Source organism: Plectropomus leopardus, chromosome 8 (genome assembly GCF_008729295.1).
Source record: "Plectropomus leopardus isolate mb chromosome 8, YSFRI_Pleo_2.0, whole genome shotgun sequence".
Taxonomy (NCBI): Eukaryota; Metazoa; Chordata; class Actinopteri; order Perciformes; family Serranidae; genus Plectropomus; species Plectropomus leopardus.
The window spans coordinates 13,570,097-13,592,073 of record NC_056470.1 but is presented as its reverse complement, the minus strand read 5'-3'; the positions used below and the strand labels follow the sequence as shown (position 1 = coordinate 13,592,073).

The 21,977-nt window shown below is 39.3% G+C and overlaps 1 protein-coding gene across 5 annotated transcripts in view; it reads left to right on the top strand.

Annotated features, from left to right (window-relative positions):
- LOC121947426 (forkhead box protein J3-like) overlaps positions 1-21,977 on the top strand; it is a 75,315-nt gene that overhangs the window by 36,086 nt on the left and 17,252 nt on the right. For 3 of the 5 annotated variants that reach the window (XM_042492484.1, XM_042492482.1, XM_042492483.1), the window contains 5 exons: positions 125-199; positions 4,235-4,318; positions 8,427-8,507; positions 11,039-11,140; positions 15,543-15,701. In XM_042492484.1, the coding sequence (XP_042348418.1) occupies positions 125-199; positions 4,235-4,318; positions 8,427-8,507; positions 11,039-11,140; positions 15,543-15,701 (501 nt within the window). The remainder of the gene's footprint in view (positions 1-124; positions 200-4,234; positions 4,319-8,426; positions 8,508-11,038; positions 11,141-15,542; positions 15,702-21,977) is intronic. The other 2 variants (XM_042492486.1, XM_042492485.1) reach the window with 1 other exon arrangement.

Genomic DNA, 21,977 nt, shown 5'->3' with positions numbered 1-21,977 from the left:
AAAGTGAATACAAATGTAATTTGCTTATTTAAAATGGATAAGTGTTAAGTGTTTTTGTTCTTTCTTCTCTCCTGCTGTTTCTCCCTCTTCCTTCCTCTTTTTCTCTCGCTGTCTCTCCCTGCAGAATTCTATACGACACAACCTGTCCTTGAACAAGTGTTTTCTCAAAGTGCCTCGCTCCAAAGACGACCCTGGGAAAGTAAGTATTTCCTGAACAATGTAATGCAACTGAAAAGCTCAGCTTGAATTATGGTGCGACACAGAATGAAAATGCAAGCCTATTTCAGTGAGCTTACAAAATGCAGCCTACTTTTCATGTGTTTAGTCACCCCTTGTGCCGCATGTGCTCACACACTTGTGGGTAAGTACACCCAAAGACCCAGAGACCACACTCACCTGTTCTGATTCTCCGTCACACACATGCAGTGCGTCTGAACTTAAAAGCAATTTGTAGCTCCATAACCGTGTGAATGCCTAATGCCGCTTTCTCTGTTTTCTGTGGCTCTTCCAATATTGATTCTGCCAAGTAATAATGTGGTACAGAGAGTAATGAATAATAAGTATATGTAGGTACACTCCTTCAGATGCAAGGCTGTTCACGCATCTGTTATGCTTTATTAAGCCCCGTTTCACTCTGTCTCTCTCTCTCTCTCTCTCTCTCTCTCTCTCTCTCTCACACACACACACACACACACACACACAAACACACACACAAACACACAATCAGAGGAAGCTTTGATATGTTCACCACTGCTACAACTGTGGTTAGGAAGCAGAGTTGCCCCCGCCACTTCAGCAACGGCGGTTTGATAACAACAATTTGTCAACTCCTTGTTTGTGCTGAATCGAAGGAATTGCTCAGACGGAGAAAGTATATAATTACAGTTGATCACTGAAGCTTGCCCTTACAAGAGTTTTTAATAAAAAGCTCAAAAGTCTGCATTTCAACTCATCACAGGGTTAATGTGAGAAGTAATCCACCACTTTTACAAAAACTGACAAGCCAGAACTTTTCATCGAGCGCTCAAAACTAATTTTGTTTTGGGGGGGTGGGGGTGGAAGAAGGCGTTTCTCCAGGCTGAGGGGATTTTGGTGCCATTGAAAAATGAATAAGGGGGAAGAAGGTTTAAATAATTCAAACAAAATCCTTGGGCTTGAGTGGAGGCCTATAGTCTGCAAAGACACAAAGAGAGCGGCTCCCCCCTGATTAGCCTGACTTGGACCTGACCAGCACCTTAATTCACACCGTGGATCGAAGTGGTCGATACCTCGGCATGGGGAGGGAGCGGGGGTCTTCTGTGTGTGGAGAAGTTGAATGTACAAGCTCTGTTTGAAGCCATAGAGAGAGGGGAGAAGCTAAATCATGCATGTGCTAACGTTAATTGGCTGTGTACTGTTCACTGATGTGGGACTGAGAGACAGGGGGAGGAGAAGAGGCAAGGATTGGGGAGAGTGAGGGGGGGCTAGATGTTCAGAGACGAGCCGTGTGTGTGTGTGTGTGTGTGTGTTTGTGTGGCCTAGATGAACCTCCTGAATTCTGTCTGCAGCTTTGGACCTCCCTGGGAGAGAAGAGGAAAAATGAAAAGGGAAAAAAACAGACCAGGAGGAAATCAAGGACCTAAAAGCAACTGATTTCCTCCTCTCTCATTGATTGTCTTTATTTTGGAGTCTGCTGTGTTTTAACATTGTGTATCAAAAGGATTGCTGTGGATTTTCTTGGGAAACAAAGCAGGAGCTTGCACCATAGGAAAGCTAAACCCAGAGAAAACTGGAATAAGAACAGATGATTTTTTTTTTTTTTTTTATCGGATGCAAGGGAGATCCATCTAATGCACTTTTTTTTCAGTTCAGTGACACTTGTTTCCTCCATTAGAGGGACTGAAACAGCTTCACTGAGAAGGAGTGGGGAAAAAACGACTTAATAGTAGCAACAAAAATGCAGAAAGATCAGAAACAAATAGGAATGTTGTAAAGAATGGATTGGACACAGTGGACACAATGACAAATAATGTGATAATAGATAGAAACTTTATTGAGCAATGTGTGTTCAAATCTAGCCGAAACTATCACTTTGTGTGCAAATGAGTAAAACTGTATCAAACTTTGGAAAATAACAGCTGCTTAATCATTTACAATATTGATTCAAGGATTGGCAATGTTCTCTAATACAGAAATCTGGGGTTTATGTTGACATCAAACTGGACTGCTCAGACACTTTCTAGGTTTTTTTCCAAAGGAAATTAAAGTTTTTGGTGTAACAGCATTACTGCCAATGATAAGGAGAGGATTAATACATTCATTAAATAGACAGGATCTGTTTGACTACCAGAGTTGGGCAGTAATGAAGTGCTTAGTGACATTAATGTGATTACAGTTTCCAGAGTAGTGTACAGGATTACAATTTGATACTCAGAGATTACATTACAGAGTTAATCAAAGCAGGAATGCTCCATTACATTGACATTTTGGGGTAAACTTGTTTGCTGTTTCACCAGGAATTAGATGCAGGGTTGGTATCAGTTTCATCTGTGTGTGTTCAGACTGAGATGGGGATGCAGGGAGGTGGTTGGGCTCTACAAAATGAGGAGAAATATGTTGTTAGCTTGCTTTCTAAGTGAGTTTTTGGGGACTCCCTGAGAGGAACTGCATACTGAGGAGCTCCCCCCAGAACTTCATAACTTCAGCAGAGGTTTTTTTGTATTTTTTGCATTTGCATTTGCATTTGCGCCACCAAAAGGACCGCTGAAGTGATGTACTGTAAACCGCCCAGTGGTCAGTATAGCAATGTAAATCAAAAGCACATTGTATCTGTCTGTCCATTTTTCCATGTTTATATGCCTCCACACTGGCGATAGCCATGGCCAGACATTATGTTTTTGTGTTGTCCATCAGTCCCATTCTTGTGAACGTGATATCTCAAGAATGCCTTGATGGAATTTCTTCAAATATAGCTCAAATGGCTGCTTGGAGTTTCAATGGCCAAAGGGCAATGGACGTGACTTAATATCTTAAGAACACAATGGAATTTGTTCAAATTCAAATAAACATCCACTTAAACCTAAAAATAAACTTAGAATTTGGTGGTCAAAGGTCAAGGTCACCTTACAACATATGTTTTTGGCTATAACTCAAGAATTCATAGACTTTTGTGACCACATTTCAAGCAAATGTCTAATGGAATAAAATGATGAAGTATTGATGTTTTATATCCAAAAGGTCTAAGGGCAGCTTCACTGTGACATGATAATGTTTTGCAAAAACACTTTTCTACTTTTCTGGACATTGCTCAATGTCATATCTCAGGAACAGGAGGGGAGACATTAGGTCAGATGCTGAGTTGATGACACTTACCTTGGGTGCCCACCTTGAAACTGTGCTGGTTGCATAGATGGTATGTGGTGCCGGGGAAAGTTGTGTGTGAAGCATCCATGTTTTCACTCGCATGGATGTAAACTGTAAGTGCAGCTTGGCGGTAATTCTCGTCTCCAAAGGAAATTAAAGTCCTTAGAGGTCAGTAAGAAGCTTTTAAATATTCTCTAAATGTTGAAATGTGGTCAGTGCCCTGTTTTATGCTGTTGTATGTTGGTGTAACAGCATAACTGCCAAGATAAGTAGAGGTATTAAATAGGCAGGATCTTTAATTAGTCTGATTACCAGCATTGGGCAATGGTTAGTTAAAACATATTTTAGCAACTAAAAAATAATCAATATTAGCATAAGTTTACGCTATATTGAAAATATTTTCACCACTTTACCTTGCTGTCACACAGCCCTTTCTCACACTCTCTTCAAAGCCACCAGACTCTTGACAAAAACAGTAATTTTACCTCACAAAACACAAGTGTTGCCTCAATCAGTTTGTTTTTTATGTGACTTTGGTGGATCCAAACTAACCAATTTAAACACCATGCGGTGGTGATTGAATCCATATGACAAGTACCTTTATGCTTGATACACAAGGCGAAGGTAAAAACGCTTTAAAAATCAAATTCTTTACTTTTATAGTAATGGAAAATTGTATGTTTTCCACCCTGTGATGCTGCCATTTTTATTGAAAGTGATTATTTGATGACTTTTCCACCACTGACTCTTAATTAAAGAAAGATTAAAAAGAATATGAAAGTGTGCCTAAACCAACAGAGCATCAAAAGCAGCGGAGAAATACACAAACAGAGCAGCTTCCATCAAACACAAGGCTTAACTCTTTGTTTTTTTGGGGGGGGTCACTCTCCAGGGTTCCTACTGGGCCATAGACACCAATCCTAAAGAAGACACGGTACCCAGCAGGCCAAAGAAGAGGCCACGCTCTGGAGAGAGGGTGAGTACTTTACCCATGTCTTAAAAAATTCTGCTTGAGCTTATTTTAATAACCTTATAATGTGGCAGTTTACCAGTTGGTGTTCCTCGCCACAGACATCTTCAAAGTAAGGAAAGACTTTAAACTCTTGTAATCCAAGGCACAGAACAATATCACCTTTCCTTTGTAAGTTACCAGTTTCTTAAATTATGTCTTTGTACCACAGTCATCAAAGTGGCGAATGATGTACGTGAGCAGAAAAAAAAGAAAAAAATTGCCAAGGCCTCCCAGCTCATCTGGGTGCGACAGAAATGTTTGTGTGAGAACAGACTTCCAATCTTTTTCCTATTTCAATGTCGTAATGATGCCAGGATAGACCAGCAGGCAAGCAAAGTGACGTTACAGCAAAAATCTGTCATCTCTGTGTGGCTTGATGACACACATTTTGCAATTTCTTGACCGGTGGTTATGGTGCACACTATGGAAAAGCTTCGTTCCCCAGGCTGTGAGACTCGTCGACTCCAAAAGATGTAGCAGGATTAAAGAGAAATTTTAATTCAATTTTTAAAACATTACTAATAAAGCTACCTTGTACCTTAAAAAAATAATCGTTAAACAGCCCTAAAAATTACCTGTGTGCTTCTGTTTGGGAAAATGTTTAAAGTATTTTCGAGTGATGGGTTTTTAATAGCTAGCTCTATTGGCAGCTATTGCTGCTCTCTGTGATAAAGGTGTGGGTGCAGTCAAGAGAAGAGCCAGTAGTGTTAAGGCCACAATGTAGAGGGTTTCACAGAGGACCGGTTCTTCCAGACCTTAAGGTGTCCTGGGCTACATTCCAGTATCTCTGTCGGCGCCTCATGACAACACTGGTGTGTGTTATCCCATACACTCATGTGTTTTTCTGCACAGAAGCAGATCATGCGGCACACAGTGATGGAGTGGGCATGTGAAACTACAGAAGACTGCCATACCATTGCTGCAGTAGCTTAGCAACATGCCATGACGGCAATGCTAGGAGTGCCAACAAAGTTACGGGAATGTAGCCTCGGACATCCGAAGGTTTGGAGGAGCTGTGAAATCCTCCACATCACGGCCCCCACCACTCCTGACTCGTACTATGGCCATCATTCGGGAGATGAGGTTTGGACCACCATGTCATTTACTTGTTTCACCGCACATGTGTGTGAGGTTATTTGTTGCATTTGAGGTTCTTCACCTACGTAGCATAAGTTACCTACGTGACTGTGGTACAAATAAATCTCTCTTACTGGATATTGTGGTTGTTTGAATGATCTGTATTGTCTATCATACCCGAATAAGATTTGGCTGGACTTTGAATAGGATTTTGTAATTATAACTCTGTAAGGCAAAGACCTCAATTACATCATGCGCCTCTTTCCTTGGCTGGGTAGAACAGGCAGAGTTATCCTTGACACTAGATTTGCTTTGTGCCATTTGATTGATATTGACCCGCTTATTACCAGGCCTCTCCTCCTGCAGAAAGCTAGAAAACATGCCTGAACCCCGTTACCAGCAAATGTGAGATTTTCTATGTGCCATAAAAGGACCAGAGCCTCAATGAAACGATGCCTTTGTTATATGTTGTACATACATGCTTGTGGATTTTCAGTTTTCGAGTTGCCACAGAAACGGCAGTAAGAAGCAACAGAATAGATGTGAGAACAGCGAAGTGGGAATGAAAATTGGTTTTGGGAAATTGATTGACAGCGGCCAAGGCTATAAATATATGTAACCCTGCGTCAACCACGCAGAATGCTGCTGGTGTTCAATCAGCAACCTGAGGATCTGAATACAAAGGCAGTAAGCTCCATGATGTATTGCAGGTCTTGTATCACCTCCGTCTGCCTACATTTCGGTCGTTTCCACTCTGACTGTCTCTGTATGACACAGCAGCGTGCTTCAGCTGATTTGTACAATCATAGCTGCTGTTGGTTTAAAGACTGAAATTTCAGTTCTACTTCCAAATCAAACTATCAGATTCATTACATCATTTTATTAACATTCAACAGATGAAATTCTCTTTTAACCATCATTTAAGAAGAGCCAATAACTCAAACTCTTGCTGCAAAAGATGCTGCTGCATTTGGCAGCACATCAATGCTGCATCCAAAATCACATAAGAACTTCCCACACATGAGTACTATTGCTCAAAATACTGTTGTGTATATAAACTTTAGTATGTTTGATTTTGAACACACTGAGCTGTGATTGCCACGTCACTTCCTTATAGCCTCTTTTCTTGTTGGAGATGCGTAACCATGGTAACCCATGCCAACCCCAGCTCTACCTGCATGTAAAATATCTGACTGCAAGCACGATGAGCCTCTGGAATTCCTGCTTTTTTCTTCATGTCTATAGGAGTAGCGTAACTTCTGCTAGTAGCTAATTAGTAGTACTTCTACTAAACTTTTACAAAAAGCAGACCACTGGCATGTTTTTCACCAGATTATTCTAAAATTAGCTTAATGTTAAGCCGATGTGTAGCTGGTATAATTTCTTGCCAGTTTTTTGATATTTCAGTCTGGATCTAAACAGTGAAGTGACCGACTGATCGGCCTCCCTGGAGCTACGTCACTAGCATAGCTAACTAAAAGCCCAAACCATGTTGTTCCTTTAACAAAGCTCAGTTATCATGTAATATTTCATCCATCTGTATTGGTACCCCCACCATAATACATCGCAGTTTATTTCCTGAAAGTCATTGACCTCTATGTCTGTTGTGAATGTTGTCATAATTACCACATTGCATTGTGGGATAGTTATGCTGGTGTATTGTCCAATGCAACTGGGAGACGTTTGCTTAGAATTCTACCAAAATCTATTAATTTTAACCCAAACCACATTTTACCAAGAAATATTTTTCTGTCAGAAGATGCCCAAAGCAAACTTATTCCAGCACCATGTTCAGCCTGCTAATTGTGACCAATTAACATACTTAGTGTTGGATAATGATATCGATATTGCTACAATATTGTTGGGTTGACCGCTGGTGCTTTTATAAAATATTTACACAGTTAGATTTCTGATGAATCAGCAGTAATGTGGATGTAATGATCTGGTAAGTTTAGAAAATTACATCACTTTACTGTAATGCAGCAAAGTGGTAACCTCCAGGGCTGAGCATGAAGCCAACGCACAAGTGCCAAACACTGCAGTTTCTTAAACTGCCACTTGAGGCTGGCTCAAAAATCACTTAATCCCCGTACACCACAATGTTAAAATGCTTAACTTTACAGCATAAATAAATGTGTTTATAGCCTGGTACAAAACAAATTTTGATCTCTGTAACTAATTTTTCTCTTCATGATAACTGTACGGGGGGGGGGGGTTATAAAACTCAGCAGTTTACATTTTGCAATTTAAGTTGCACATAAATAAGGGCGGGTCACTGTCTGACAGGCTGTCTGCAAGTTGTCGCTACAGTCTGTGAGTTAGATCGACCCCTCACTCCTCCACAGCTCAAACCTTTTGTTCAGATATGGCACCAAAAATGTATACTGTAAAATTGAAATTCCAACTCTATACTGTTTTAGGGTATTAAATAACATGCAATTATAGAATTTTAGAAGCAGCTGAAGACCTTAATTTCCTCCTTATGAAAGGTTAAAAATGCTTGACGTGACAGCATGTTTTGCAGAAAATACCACAGATAACATAAATACAATATAATAACTAGAATGGAACAGTGTCATGATAACAATTGATAACTTACTATTAGCATCTGGTCTTAATGCTAGGCGTCAGGTAACATGACGACCGTTCCTTCAGCCAAGGTCGAGCAGCCAATTGAGCAACTATTTTAAATCATGGCTTTAATTCCAGTGTGCATGTACCATTTGGTTTATAATAGCACACTGTAGATCTTTGTATCCAGCTGTGTGACCCACTGGGATTTTTCTGAATGTACAACTGACTATGTTTGTTGTTGCATTAAAGAAAACCTGCAGTCTTTCATCATAGTGCAGCACAGCTGGTCAGCTCCCCTTTTTTTTCCCTCATTGCTTGTCTCTGTCACTGTTTGTGTATCTTGATCATTATCTTTCTGTGCGTCTGTTTGTCTGCCACTCTTTCCTCTGTCTCTCCCTCTCTGCCTGTATCGCCGCTTTAGCCTCCTCCTCTCCAGGGAACCCAGGCAGGCGTGGAGCGGCAAAGTGCACAATCACAGTTGCTCATTGGAGGAAGAATTGAGGTAAAAGAGAGAGAAATGAGGGAGGGAGGGATGGGGGTTATAAAAGGGGGAACAATTGAAAGAAGTGTGAACGAAAGGATGCAGGAAAAAAAGACATCAAGGTAGACAGAGCAGAGAGGGAAAATCAAGCTGCAAAGGGGAGAAGGGAAAAAGTAAGAGGAGTAAGATGGAGAGGAGGGAGGAGGGAGAGTATTCTAGGCTTGTGTTCCAGTTAATTACCACAGAAGGCCCCGGGGCTGCCGTTAGACATATTTTCTTCACTGTTTTTTTATTTTTTTATTTTTTTTATTACAAACATTAATTAATTCAGAGCCTTGTCATCTCGTCTTACATGGATGGGCCCTTCGACCCCTTTTCTTACGCCTCACTTGCACCGCTGGCAGACACACTGTGGGCTGTCACATGGGCTAAAGAGAAACAGGGAGGTTTTAAGTGCTAAGATTTATTGCAGCGTTACCGAGAAAAAAAGGTGGGCTAAATATGTCGTAGTGTTTTCATTGGGGTTTTGTTGCACCTAGGCTACACAGTCAAAGTCTTTAAAGTCTCCTGATGACAGCGGCTGTGCAAACGAAAAGATTTGAAGTTGGCAGCGAGGCTAAACGTCAGCTGCATAAATGCATTGTATAAATGTGTAGACAGGCAGTGTACACTTAGTTTAGTAGCTGCGTCTCCGGTGCCCTCAGCATAATCACTCTCTTTCATTTCCTGTATGCCTCTCTGTCTGCCTGTCTGTCTGTCCGTCACCGCTCAATTATCTCTCCACCTATTCTTCCCTTTTGCTCCCCTTCTTCCACAAGCCTTCCTCACTCCTCTCTTCACCTCTCCGTTGTCTTCTTTTTAAGTGCCTCCACCAGGGAGCCGACAACCCGTTTCACTGGGAGTTTATCATAAATTAAAGATTGCATTGTTACCAACCAATCCTCTTACTGTAAGCAGTTTGGGAAAGGCAGGCAAGCTGTCTTGAACCCTGAAAGGAGTCAGACAAGGAGAAAAATATTGTCCTCATTTTTTTTTCTTTTTCCCCCACTTTGCGGGCATCAATTTAGCCCCTCATCGATCTCTGAATAGTTCATCACAACCTCACACTCCGTTAACTGTACTTTAGCTCTTTGTGAGGACAGCAGAAAAATGAACTGCTGCTGAATACATTTTAGACATTTGAATAATGCATGAGGATGGGTTGATTTATCTTATCAAGAGCAAGTGATGTGTCCACTTTTCAGGCTGTTTAGGTGTCCGGCAATTTAAATGAAGTACGCCTCAACTAGTTGCCATAGTTGGAGCCAGGGGCATGGTGGTGATTCAGGAGGCTCAGTACAGAATCATGAACTTGCAGCGTTCCAAAATTTCTCATAACCTTTGTCACATTTCATTTCCTTCCTCATTTTTACTGTCACTCAAGTCTGCATATTTCCAGTCAGTGGAGAGTTTATTTGAAATACCTCTGCAGATTAATCATTACGCAAAAAAAGGATATATGAGTATAAAGAAAACTAAAAAAGAAAATACTACCAACTCTACTATGCATTGCTTTAAAAAAAACATGCATGCATGGCTACAAAACGGCGATTTCAGGTATACTCGATAAATGTTTGATTAGGCAGGCAGTCACAAAGAGGTATATATATCCTACATTTACAATCCTCCGTAAAGCATTTAAGTCTGTTATTCTGAGGTTTCCAGGCGTGCATGGGAGGATTGACCCAGGTCAACAAATTTCAAATGATACATAGGAGGAAAGCTTACAGTATATACATACTTGCACTATAAATGCTAGACTTTGCCTGGTAGAGCATGAAGTGCTGCAAATGTTATTCTTTTCCCAATATTTCCACTGTCAGCAGCGTCAGTTTCAAGAAACCACTTTAACCCATGAAATTTCCCCAAAATGGAAAGCCTTTGGATTAAAATATTCCACATTTTCTCCAGTATACCAAAAATCCTGCTGGAATCAAATCCAACTTGGATCATCACAGGCATTTTGTAAACTTGTAGTTAAATTCTGGGAGAAAAAAAGCTGAAGTCTCTCCAATGAAGCTGTGGATCACAGAACTAAATGACAAATTATACCTGCACAGAATCAGGTTTATCTTAAATGATAAACTGAAGCAGTTTTTAAAAATATATATCACTATTTATATTTTTTCCTGAACACAAAAATCAAACACAGTGCTGAACAGGCAGGTGAAACGTGTATTTCGATGAGTATATCCCCCTTTTTCTTTCTCCGCTCTCCTCCTTTTCTCTCTCTCTTTCTTGCTTTTATTTTACATCATTTTTAGATAAGTGAAACATTTGCAACAGTTCCCTGTTTTGAGCAAGTACAGAACATGTTTTTTTGCACAAATGCTTCTGATAAAAATATGAAACAAAAACTTTTTCTTTGTTTGGTATTTACACCTGTGCTTTTCTCCTCTGACATGTCCAAATGTCTGCTGTAAAATAAAAATCTGTTGCTGGTGATCCACTGGAAGAACAAATTAATTTGGTGTCTCTATTTTCGTTTTCCACCCTCTGTCCTCCAATTTTAGGCATCAACCCCTTACAGTCTGGAGTCCGAGTCTCTGAGGATGGACTGCATTATGTCAGGAGGAGCGTCCCCGACTCTGGCCATCAATGCTGTAACCAACAAGGTAAGAAACCAGCTACTCACTTAGAAAAGTTTGGTTTCACCAGTTGTTACTTAAAATGAAATACAGCAACAGGTCAGGTATCAAATATTTATTCCACAAGACACATATCTCAGAGTGCAGTACATGTCGTTTCCTCTTATCTAGAACTATCTACCATTCAGTTGTGGTCAGAACGAAATTCCCGACCTGCTTGCATTTGAACCACTGAGTTGGGAAAAATACGGATTGATGTTAAGTGTTTGACTTCTTACGGCCACCAGAAACTTTTGGTTGTAACAACTGTTACTGTGTTGGTATGATTTTAAAAGTATTACATATTTGCTTACTGTTGCCTGTAGAGGTGCAGCAATTAGTTGATTCATTTCCTGCTTTCAGCCTCTCAGATGTGATGATGTGGTGCTTTTCTTTGCTGTAGTCTTTGGGTTTTGTGCTGTTCTACTTTTTTTCTTTTTTTTAAAGGCATTTGGAATACGTCCCCTCTGGGTCCTGGAAGGTTTTTTTTTTTAGCATTTTTGGTTATTTCCTGACATTTTATAGACCAAACACATCAATCAAACAAGAAAATAATCGACAGATGAATTAATAATGAAAATAGTCATTAATAATCATTAGTTGCAGTTAAATGTGTGGGAAGTCACATCATGGGGGACCTATTATGCTCAGTTTTAGGTTAATATTTGTATCTCTTGTTTCTGCTAAAACATGTTTACATGCTTTAATATTCAAAAAACATTTCCTCAAACTTACTGTGAAAATATGACGGAAAATAAGGAAAAGCATAATAGGTCACCTTTAACTGACATTTCACTTTTAGAAAATGTGGTTTGAGAAATTAGGCCCAACTTCAAGTCGTAACTCCGATGTTAAATGGTAGTTTTTCTAAGCTGGAAGTAGAAAAGACAGTTGCAATGCAAGTTATAAATTAGATCTTTATTTAGTGCAGTAGACTGTTTAAGAAATAAAAAACAGTATGGTTCTTAGTTTGTTATCATATTTTCAGGGAAGTAGCAACAGTTATTTACATATTGACACAAGTTCATAAGAACTCAGTACAGATGCTGATATTAGCTTCCTAGCTGATTAAAAACTCTTGAAGTTTATGGATGACTGTGAGTCTGAGTCACATCTTTCAGAAATGTATAACAACCTCTGTGTGCTCCTTTATTTTAGATGACAGGGATTTCTGACATGAGTGGGTGAGCCATGACTCGATGACTTGTACTCATCATATTATGTGTAACTTACAGAACTTTTAAGTAGTACAAATAGTTAAGAAACATGCTGCTCAGTGGCCGTTTATGTCTAATGAATATTTATTCTCTAATGACGTGTAATGATGATTTTTGACAAATGAATTAGTCAAGACGATGTAGTCATTTGTACTTGCTGCTGAGAAAGAATGTGTCAAAGTTTGTCAAGGCTATAAATAATACTAACTGGATATATGACATACTTGACTGAGAGCTGCTGCAGAAGCAGGCTCTGTTTTTCTCTTTCACCATCAGTGGCTGTTTTATAGGTCCTCACTTTCACACAGACACACGCACACATACACACGCACACGCTGACAAAAAAGCTGAACTGGGTGTGACCATCTGTATGAGGGTCAGAGATCAAGCAGCAACTGGGACCTCTGACGCCTGTCTGATCTGCCACACACACATGCACACACACACACACACACACACACACACACACACACACACAGAGAAAGATGATGTGTGGTACGTGACCTTTTCGTCTGACCCTGACCAAAGAGAAAATTTGTCCCACAGCAGCAGCTCACATAACTCTTGAGTGTTTGGTCTGGACGTGATGTGAACGTCTGGACTTGACAGCTTATTCCAGTTTTCCATTTTGCTCTTTGCTCACACATCTTGACTTCTCATACTTTCCAGAAATTGTCAATATGAAACACTTAAATCACAGATCTTTTAACACTTTCGGAAATCTAATATTATTTGAATAACTTTTAATGTATTTTCCAAGTGTCACTTTATAAAACAATTAGCATTCATGTACTAAAAATATAGATCAACTGCTGATTCCTGCTAAAAGTAACAATTTGTGTAAAGTGTAAAAATAGGTGAAAAAAAGACATTAGATTTTTTGTTTTAGTTGTTGTAATGCACATCTTGGCAACAATAGGCTGAAGTGCCACTGCCCCATGTACTAAATAGTAACAAAACAAATCATGTTTTTTCCTGGGTTTGATTTTATTCCTCCATGCAATCTGAACAATATGTGCATGAATGCATATGCAACATTACTGTCATGTTTTTCTTTTGACTTGTTTTTCTTTTTCTTTTTACTGTATTTTATTCAGCACTAATCTGCCGTTAGTGTGAACAGAAGGATGAAGTGAAAAGGCCTGAAAGATAGATAAACTAATAGACTAATAGCATATTTGCCTGATCGTACTCACCATGGGTGCCATTAATTTTGAAGCAAATATAGTAAGTATAGTATTGTATAATATAGTAAATAGATCATGTATGTGGGATATCTTAATCTTCTCGAAAATCAACTACTATATGAAGAGGCATATTAACCAGAGATCTTGTGGTAGAAACCATTGTTTTAACAGTATAAGGTGGTCTTGTGTCGATATGCTGGGCGCCTTAAAACAAGCATAGTAAATCTCTCTCTCTTTCTCTCTTTCTCTCTCTCTCTCTCTGTTGGAGTTAGGTCAAACGAATGATTTTTAATTGATATGCTATAGCCTCATTTTTATAAGAGTGATATTGGTCATATATCATACTGGTTTAAATAAACATGTTTTTCCTGCTTTGCTGAAAAAGAGTTTTGTTAGTACTATTACATTTGGCTTCATTATAATTTGAACAATGCTGTTAATGACATTAATTAGCATCTCTGTAAAAGTTCAGTTTTGTTACATCAACAGACATAAACAGTCTTAAAATGTGACAAGAAGAAGCAAGAGGTGAGCAGCATTAAAAGCTAAAGAAATGAGCATGAAGAGATTATTGTTTCCCCGGACAGTTTTTTGTGTCACACAGGAAACAATAACAAAAACAGTTAGTTTGCCTCATGCATGTCAGTTTTCACTAATCCTGTTTTACTCAAGGGGAGACCAAAACCTGACTCGTCTTAGTCATCACTATACATTTAAAAAAAAAAAAAAAAAAAAGGTTCAGAGCAGGGAGAGGAAGACCTTGATGGTAATGATGCTGTTGCCAACGTCAGTGATATCCACCCACATCCAGACAGGTGGCGTCCTGCAGGCGCAGCAGTGCATCAGAGCCCCTTCAATAACACATTTGCTCTCTAATATTCTGTTTGCATTGGAGAGTGCCTGTGCTTCTGAAAGAGACATTCCTATAATATGATACGAGGAGCTTAGGATAACAAAAAATATTTTGCTTGAGAGAGATCGTTAAAGTCGTCATTATTTCAAGATATTGTAATGTTTTTACTTAAATTCCTAAATTCCTGGGTCTAAAAAAACAAAAAATCAAAAGTTGAAACCTTTTTAGAGACATCATGGGGTGTTTGGTCATTATCAGGTTCTCCTTCTTTTCTAATGCATAGACATAAACTTAAATTGCTCTCGTAAACCACGTAATTATTTCCTTGTTACTACAGTAACACAGCAAGGAGAATTACAGGTTTGCTCAGATGTCTGCACAAACACCAAAACAGAAAACGTTCAGGGTTAACACTTAAAAGCCGACTTCTGAAAACGCTCCTTTTTTTTCCTGCTACAAGATGCTCTACAGGGGAGAGCACCGCCCCAGAGAGCCTTTACTGTTGTCTCACCCGAAGGCTATAATTTCACATTTGTCTATACAATTAAATGTAGCCTGGAGCTAATGCCGGCGCTCTGCTTCACAAGTACTGACAGTCAAACAAAACAAGAGGAACACGATTCAACATAATCCTGAGGCATTTCTTTTTTGAAAGCTTTGTGATCTGTCACCACACGACGATATACAGCACACTTCCTCTGAAGCGCAACTTGTGTCTTCATCGGTGCCAAACTCTCAGACAGCAAAGTCATTTCTGAAGTCAGTGGTTTCTGGGTCAAGACTTTTAATCAAAATCACTGTGTTCAAGGAAGAAAAAATAATCATCATTAGTTTAGGTTCTGTGCTGCAGCAGCAAGATTAATTTGCATATACCAGCACTTAAATTACCATATTTCCTCACGAGTTGTCTCATAAGTTAATGGTGCATGGATAACTTCTTGAGGTGTTCACTTTGGGCTGGACGTGAGTCGGCAAATAGACAAAATGCAGTGAGAGTAACAAAGTGGGCAACAATAAAATCATGAATCGCTGCTTTTAAAGGATTTCACATGATGCACTGCCTCAACGTTTTGGCCCTCTATAATTGCCTTTATTGTCCAATTAACATAGATCCGGTGTGTGTGTGTTTTTAGGTAAGCCTGTACAACCCGGAGGCCGAGGGCAGTGAGAGTCCGGGGAGTCTGGGCAGCCTGAGCAACAGTCTTTCAGAGCAGAGTTTGGCGTCCGTCAACCTTAACAACCTGAGCACTGCCGTCAGCAGCGGCAGCAGCAACGTCCACAGCTACACGCCAGTAAGTCCTCTTCTTTTTCCTGGGAGACAGTCTAATGATTACTGTAGGAGAATTTCTCTTTTCTTATGTCTGTCTGCACAAGGACAAGAGCTGCCCTGACGTGGCTGCAGACTCGTGTCTAAGGACACTTCAGTAGAGCCGCTGCTTTCTCCCACTTCTGCTTTTTTCTTTCTTTTTTGTATCTGGAACTGGCAAATTATAAACCACCAGCATTCAAACTAAAAATGATTTTTATGATAGGCTTCCGTGTTCACTTGATTCTCACATAGTCTGGATGATTCAGCCACTGGTCCAGACACTCTCAGTCAGTACAGAAGGTGTCTGCTGCACACTTAGCAGACTGAGGAGGTGGTAACCAGCTAGCGACATGTACGCTGGATCTACAGTACACCGCTGAAACTCTCATTTTCAGTTTCATGTTCAGACTTTGCAAGCAGATATCTTGTCAGCATTCTTATTATTTCTTTTGCAGATTGTGCTTAGAGTTAAGCAGATGGCATGAACAGATTTTCGTATGTCTTTTTAACCTGCAAAAACCATAAGTTTCAGTCGTGCTCACTTTCTACAGTGTGTCCAAAGTTTCTTAAATCCAATTTTGGAAGTATTAGGTATTAAAAGTCATTAAATAGTCTTAAATTTAAATTTGTGTGGTCTTCATTGCCTTAGTCATTTTTATCTAATTTAATTTATTCCTCTTTTAATTTCTTTTTGTCAAAATGAGTCAAGCTCATCTGTGTTGTCTTCCACATTTTTGATATTACTAATCTTATTGTAACACTTGTAACATCGTGTTTATACTCGGCCTGGGCTGTTGGGAAAATGTAGATTAACATTACTTACCTACTATATTCCTACAGGAAACTGTCCTCTGCATAGGACCACATATAGCCTACTACTTTTATACACACCTGCAGTGCTTGAAAAAGAAAAAGATGATTAGTCTAAAAATAAGCCTTAAATGGAGTTTAAAATTATCCTGAAAAGGTCTTAAAAAGCATTCACCCTGTACTAAATAGTTCAAACTTTTAGCAAAATAGCCCTTTTTTTTATTATTTACATAAAGAGTCAAACAAGCCGTCAAAAAGGCAATTTCCGTCAGTGTTTCCCATATAGAGAATTTATTTGCGCTCCCTCAAACAAATCAAATTGCCCCCACCCATAATGATTTTTGCATTTATCATTTTTTCTTCTTCTCAGAAGTTTGGAAATGCAACTGAAAGTGCAGATTGATTGAAAACTCTGCTGCTTGTTGTTGAATGTTGCATTCATATATACACTGATTATTTCGCATGTGAAGTGAATTTTTGTTTTCCAGCCGGCTGTATCAATCCTGTTTGCAGTCCCTTTACGCCCCTCAGGGTCGACCAGCACAAATAAATTCCAAACCTGTGGGAAATGGCTGCTATGCTTTGATAGAAGTGCCTCTACCGTGCAGAATAAAACAGCAGGAAACATCAGCCGTCCCTTTGTGTCGACAGCTCACCTTTCTCGTCTCTGATGCATATAAATGATGCCTGACCACTCCGGTATTAACGAATTTGAGACAAGGGGGCTAAATTGTCTACAATTAAAAGCAGACTCATTCTGTTAGCCAGCAATTAAACACTTAGCTTGTCCTGTCTCTGTGCCATTTACTGCACACACACAGAGACACACACAGAGTGAGGTTTATTTAAATCAAGGCCGTCCCATGTCATCTGCTGTTATGGTGCCCACGGTCTTGGCCCGTGTAAAGTACACTCCAGACTTGGCAGGCCACAGATACGCTGAGACGTATCTGGCCAGATTTTACACTGGCTGTTTAAATGATTCCTCATCTTTTATAAAATAAGGTCCTTCGGCTATTTGAATCGATTAGTCTCAACCAGTGAGTGTGTGTGACATGATAATAAGTTGCCTTTTCATGAAAGAGGCACTAGATTAGCCAGCTCTCCTGTCTAAACTGTCCCATGCTGAGTGATTTTCGATTTAGATCAAAATATTTTAGGAAAGCAACAAACAGGCTGTCACCAGCTGATCAGATGCAGAAAACATGGCAGGAACAGGAGTCTGTGACATCAGAAAGGCTTTTGACAAAAGAAATAACACTAAACTGAATTTTGAATTTGATATGATACAGGTTAAGATGCAAACAGGTTTTACTTATTTTGGCAGCTGGACAATCCTTATATATAGAATATCAAAGAAATCAGTATTTTACATTCAGTCATCCCCATTATTGGATTTTCTTGCTTATAGTGCTTAAATAACCAGAGATAGATAGATAGATAGGTACTTTATTGATCCCGAGGGAAATTTAAGTAACCAGCAGCATATTAAACATACAGAATAGAATATAGACCAATAAATATATAAGCAATATATACAGAGAAAAAGAGAGATGCAGAATATGCATTGGATGCATTTCACTGCACACTAAATAAATGAAGGGATAAATAAGCTGATACATGTATACATAAATACAAACTTATAAATATGCACATCCATACAACAGCAGACTTTTACAAGACTAATCATGTAAACACCAAGAATTGTAAATCATTTACATTTAATGTGGGTTCAGTGTTTGAAACATCCTCTTAGGGATCGGCAATATCTTTTATCAGAGTATAGGTCTGTGTAATTTTAGCTCATTTTTCGATGGTTTAGAGGGACCATACTGTACCTCTTCATATATGAGAACTATATAACTAGATAACTATTTACAGCTTCACTGTCCTCCTACATGTTTGCCAAATCACATTACTTTGTGAGGCAGCTGGATTTGCAAAATCGCGCAAGAATTGCGAGAGCAGACGAGAATCATCAGGTCTCGAGAGAATACACCCCTAATTTGCTACAAGGCCTGCCCCGAAAAAGCTTCCACAGGAGAAGCGGGTGGTAAGTGTCTACCTGCGGACACATTTGCCTGAAGTCAGTCTGTCAGGTACTTTGGCCCAGAGCAAGATCTCTCAACAACTGCAGAGCAGATTCCCTTTAAATTGGAACGGTATTATCATGGTCCCAAGAGGATGAATAAGAAAGATTTTAGTGATCTCCACATTATTCCTCTCGAGCCACTAGCAATTAAAATGCCCCTTTGATCAACACTTGATTTTCTCAAAAACGTGTTTGCATTTTCTGGTTTTCAGCTGAAACAAGATTTATACCCCATGCCATCATATCAATAGCACACAGGTAGAAATGAAGAAAATAAGAATAGTAGAAATGCAATAGTGCCATCTGTTCATTCTAAATAGAGAAATTTCTCAGCTGACTTCCCGCCTCCCTCATCTTGATATTACACACAGATGCTTTCCTTCATATTGTCCTGCATACAGACACACTATTGATTTGTGTAGTGGTATACAATAGTCACATCAACTTCAACATTTTATAATAGTATACAATGGTGCATGAAGTTAAAGCACTAAGATTGAAAAAAAGACACTTATGAGTCCATTAGAATGAGTTTTAGATATTTGTGGTCCCCAGATGACAAATCCTGCAGTTTGTATCGTTCCCACAACAGTTTTGAACTGCCTGCATCAGGCCAGAACCTCTTTTTACACAAGAAACATCAAAATATAAAGGACAGCAGCTATAACATTTATCTTGCACATTAATGCTGTCCAGAGGATAAGCCCCGCCTTTCCATTCTTTTATCTTCCCTCTTGTGTCATTGATAATTTCTCCTGAGTATATTCATGTTCCCGGGGGATCAACTTTTTAGGAGGAAAAATGTGCTTGAAATGCTGCCGTATTCCTTTGTATATACTTAATTGTAATCTGTTTTATTCAATACTTCTCAATGCTGTTGCAACAGCTTTGATTTCCAATTTGTATTGTCATTAAAGTTCAGTCAAATCTAATTATTGGGATTTTTGATAGACTTGTAGTGGGTTTGACGTGTTTGCCAATGTTTGTGTCTGTTCCTTTAAACCAAATATAATACAATTTTAAAGGCCAGTCTCGGCCCACAAACATTTGGTCCAAAATTACAGGCACGTTGAAAAATCCTAACTCTTCATTATTTTTCCCTTGTAACAGCTGCTCACCTTTTTACCATCAATCACTTCCCCCTCACTCACCTCCCACCTGCATTAGCAAAGGTCAGTGCAATCTCATCTCGTTAACCTCTCATTTCTAGAGGCCATCCTTTGTTTTCCTCCTCCCTGCATCGCCTCCTCCACCGCTCGCCCTCCTCCTCCACCGCTGCAGACCTCATCTGCGGTCTAGTCCAGGGGGATCAGGGTTAGTTCTGCCTCATTACCTGGCGCAGGTGATACCCCCCTAACTGACGGTGATTACTGGTGGCATCACTGGCAGAAATCTCAGAGGCACCAAGAAAGTTGATGGAGAGGCTGCCATTACTGGGTGGAGGTAGATGTGTGGAGGATGTGTCATGCTAAGTTGGCTTATATTTGCGGAGGCACACTGATCACAGCGAATTGCCTGTGTTTGCTGGGTGGATGGTGAGGAAGATGACAGCTGGGATGAGATGATTGAGGGTAGGGGAAGACAGGCTGTATTCACAATATGAGATAGAAAATTTGAAGCAGTGGATTTTGTTTTTGTGTGTTCATATGAAAAGAGATGAGAGCCAGCAGAGATTTCTTTTTAATTGCGTGAAATTGAATTTGGTATGATCATCATAGTGAATTAAAAAGAAATGATTTGTAGAAAGGATTGATGTGAAAATTGAATTTGAATGGCACAATTGGAAAATAAATTAAATTCCTCAAAACCAAATGTGATAATTATTGAATGTTACATTTTTTTCATTACCGTGCTGCTCTCCTGATTAAAATTTAGGTTACTCTATTTAGTAGAAACACATAGTTTTTCAGTGTGTTGACTGACAGGTATCACCATACACGAATGCTGGCATCAGAACACTGAAGTCACAAATTTGGACTATTGTTCCGCGCAGGCTGCAGGCATTGTGTTTTCAGGTTGTCCTTCCGTACATCCCATTCTCACGAACAAAAAATCTCAAGAACGCCTTGAAGAAATTTCTTCAGATGAGGTACAAACATCCACTTGGTCTCAATGATGAACTGATTTGATTTTGGCAGTCATAAGTCAAAGGTCAAGGTCATCGTGACCTCTTCTCTCTCATTGTTTTGAAAGTGATATCTCAAGAACATTTTGAGGGATTTTTCTCAAATTTGACAAGTCATCCTATTGGACTCAAAGATAAACTGATTAGAATTTGGTGGTTAAAGATCAAGGTCATCATGACCTTGCATCTTTCTCATTTTTTGTGAACACGATATCTCAAGAAGGCCTTGAGAGAAATTCCTCAAGTTGGGCACAAATGTCTACTTGGTCTCAACTATGAACTGATTAGATTTTGGTGGTCAAAGGTCAAGGTCACTATGACATCACAAAACATGCTTTTAGCCATAACTCATGAATTCATTTGCCAAATATTTAAAAACAATTCACACAGATGTCGGATAGGAGATATTGAAGAAGTGATAACATTTTATATTCAGAAGGTCAAAGGTCAGCTTCACGGTGACATCTTAATGTTCTGCAAAAACGTTTTTATGGCCATAATTCAACTTGATAACTTATCCCCATTATCAGCATTAGTTTCTTGTTTTATTTTTTACTCTGTTTTCAGATCTCACTTGCAAATGAGATCTTGATCTCCATGCGATGTCCTGTTAAAGTATAAATTAGTGGCCTCACAATGGCCAGACTTTTCAGATACCAAAAACACTGTTTTATAACAGTGTTTTATAAAAACATTTTATAACACAGCAGCATTTTTAAACAATTGTGGAGTCATTAGAACAGCAGCATTTACAATAATGTATAATATATATATATAAATTGAGCCTCAGTGTAGTTCAGGTAGGCACAGACATTGTTATAGTTACATATTCCATACAATTTTACTGTAAATGTCCTTGTCCTTTCTCCAACACTCGGCAGTCCATATAAACATTTGCCGCTCGTTAAATCTGCATACAAAGCTGCCACACTACTAACTGTCTTTAGCAGTTTAACTCCTTCCACCTCCACAGCCTCCACCTACATTTAGGTGTTTCTCATGTATTTTAAATACAGTCTCTGTTCATATTCATGAAGTTTTGTATATCTCAGGCTCTGTCTTAGGGGTTGAGCTCAGGGACAGACTGTGTCAAGCTTGCAGAGATTTGTTTCAAAGCACCACTTGAGCAGAAACACTGTGCCAAACTAAAATGTGTATTAATGTTGCAATAAATGATGAAAACCTTGACTCGATGTCATGATTAAACAGTAACCTGCCAGGAATGTGCACTT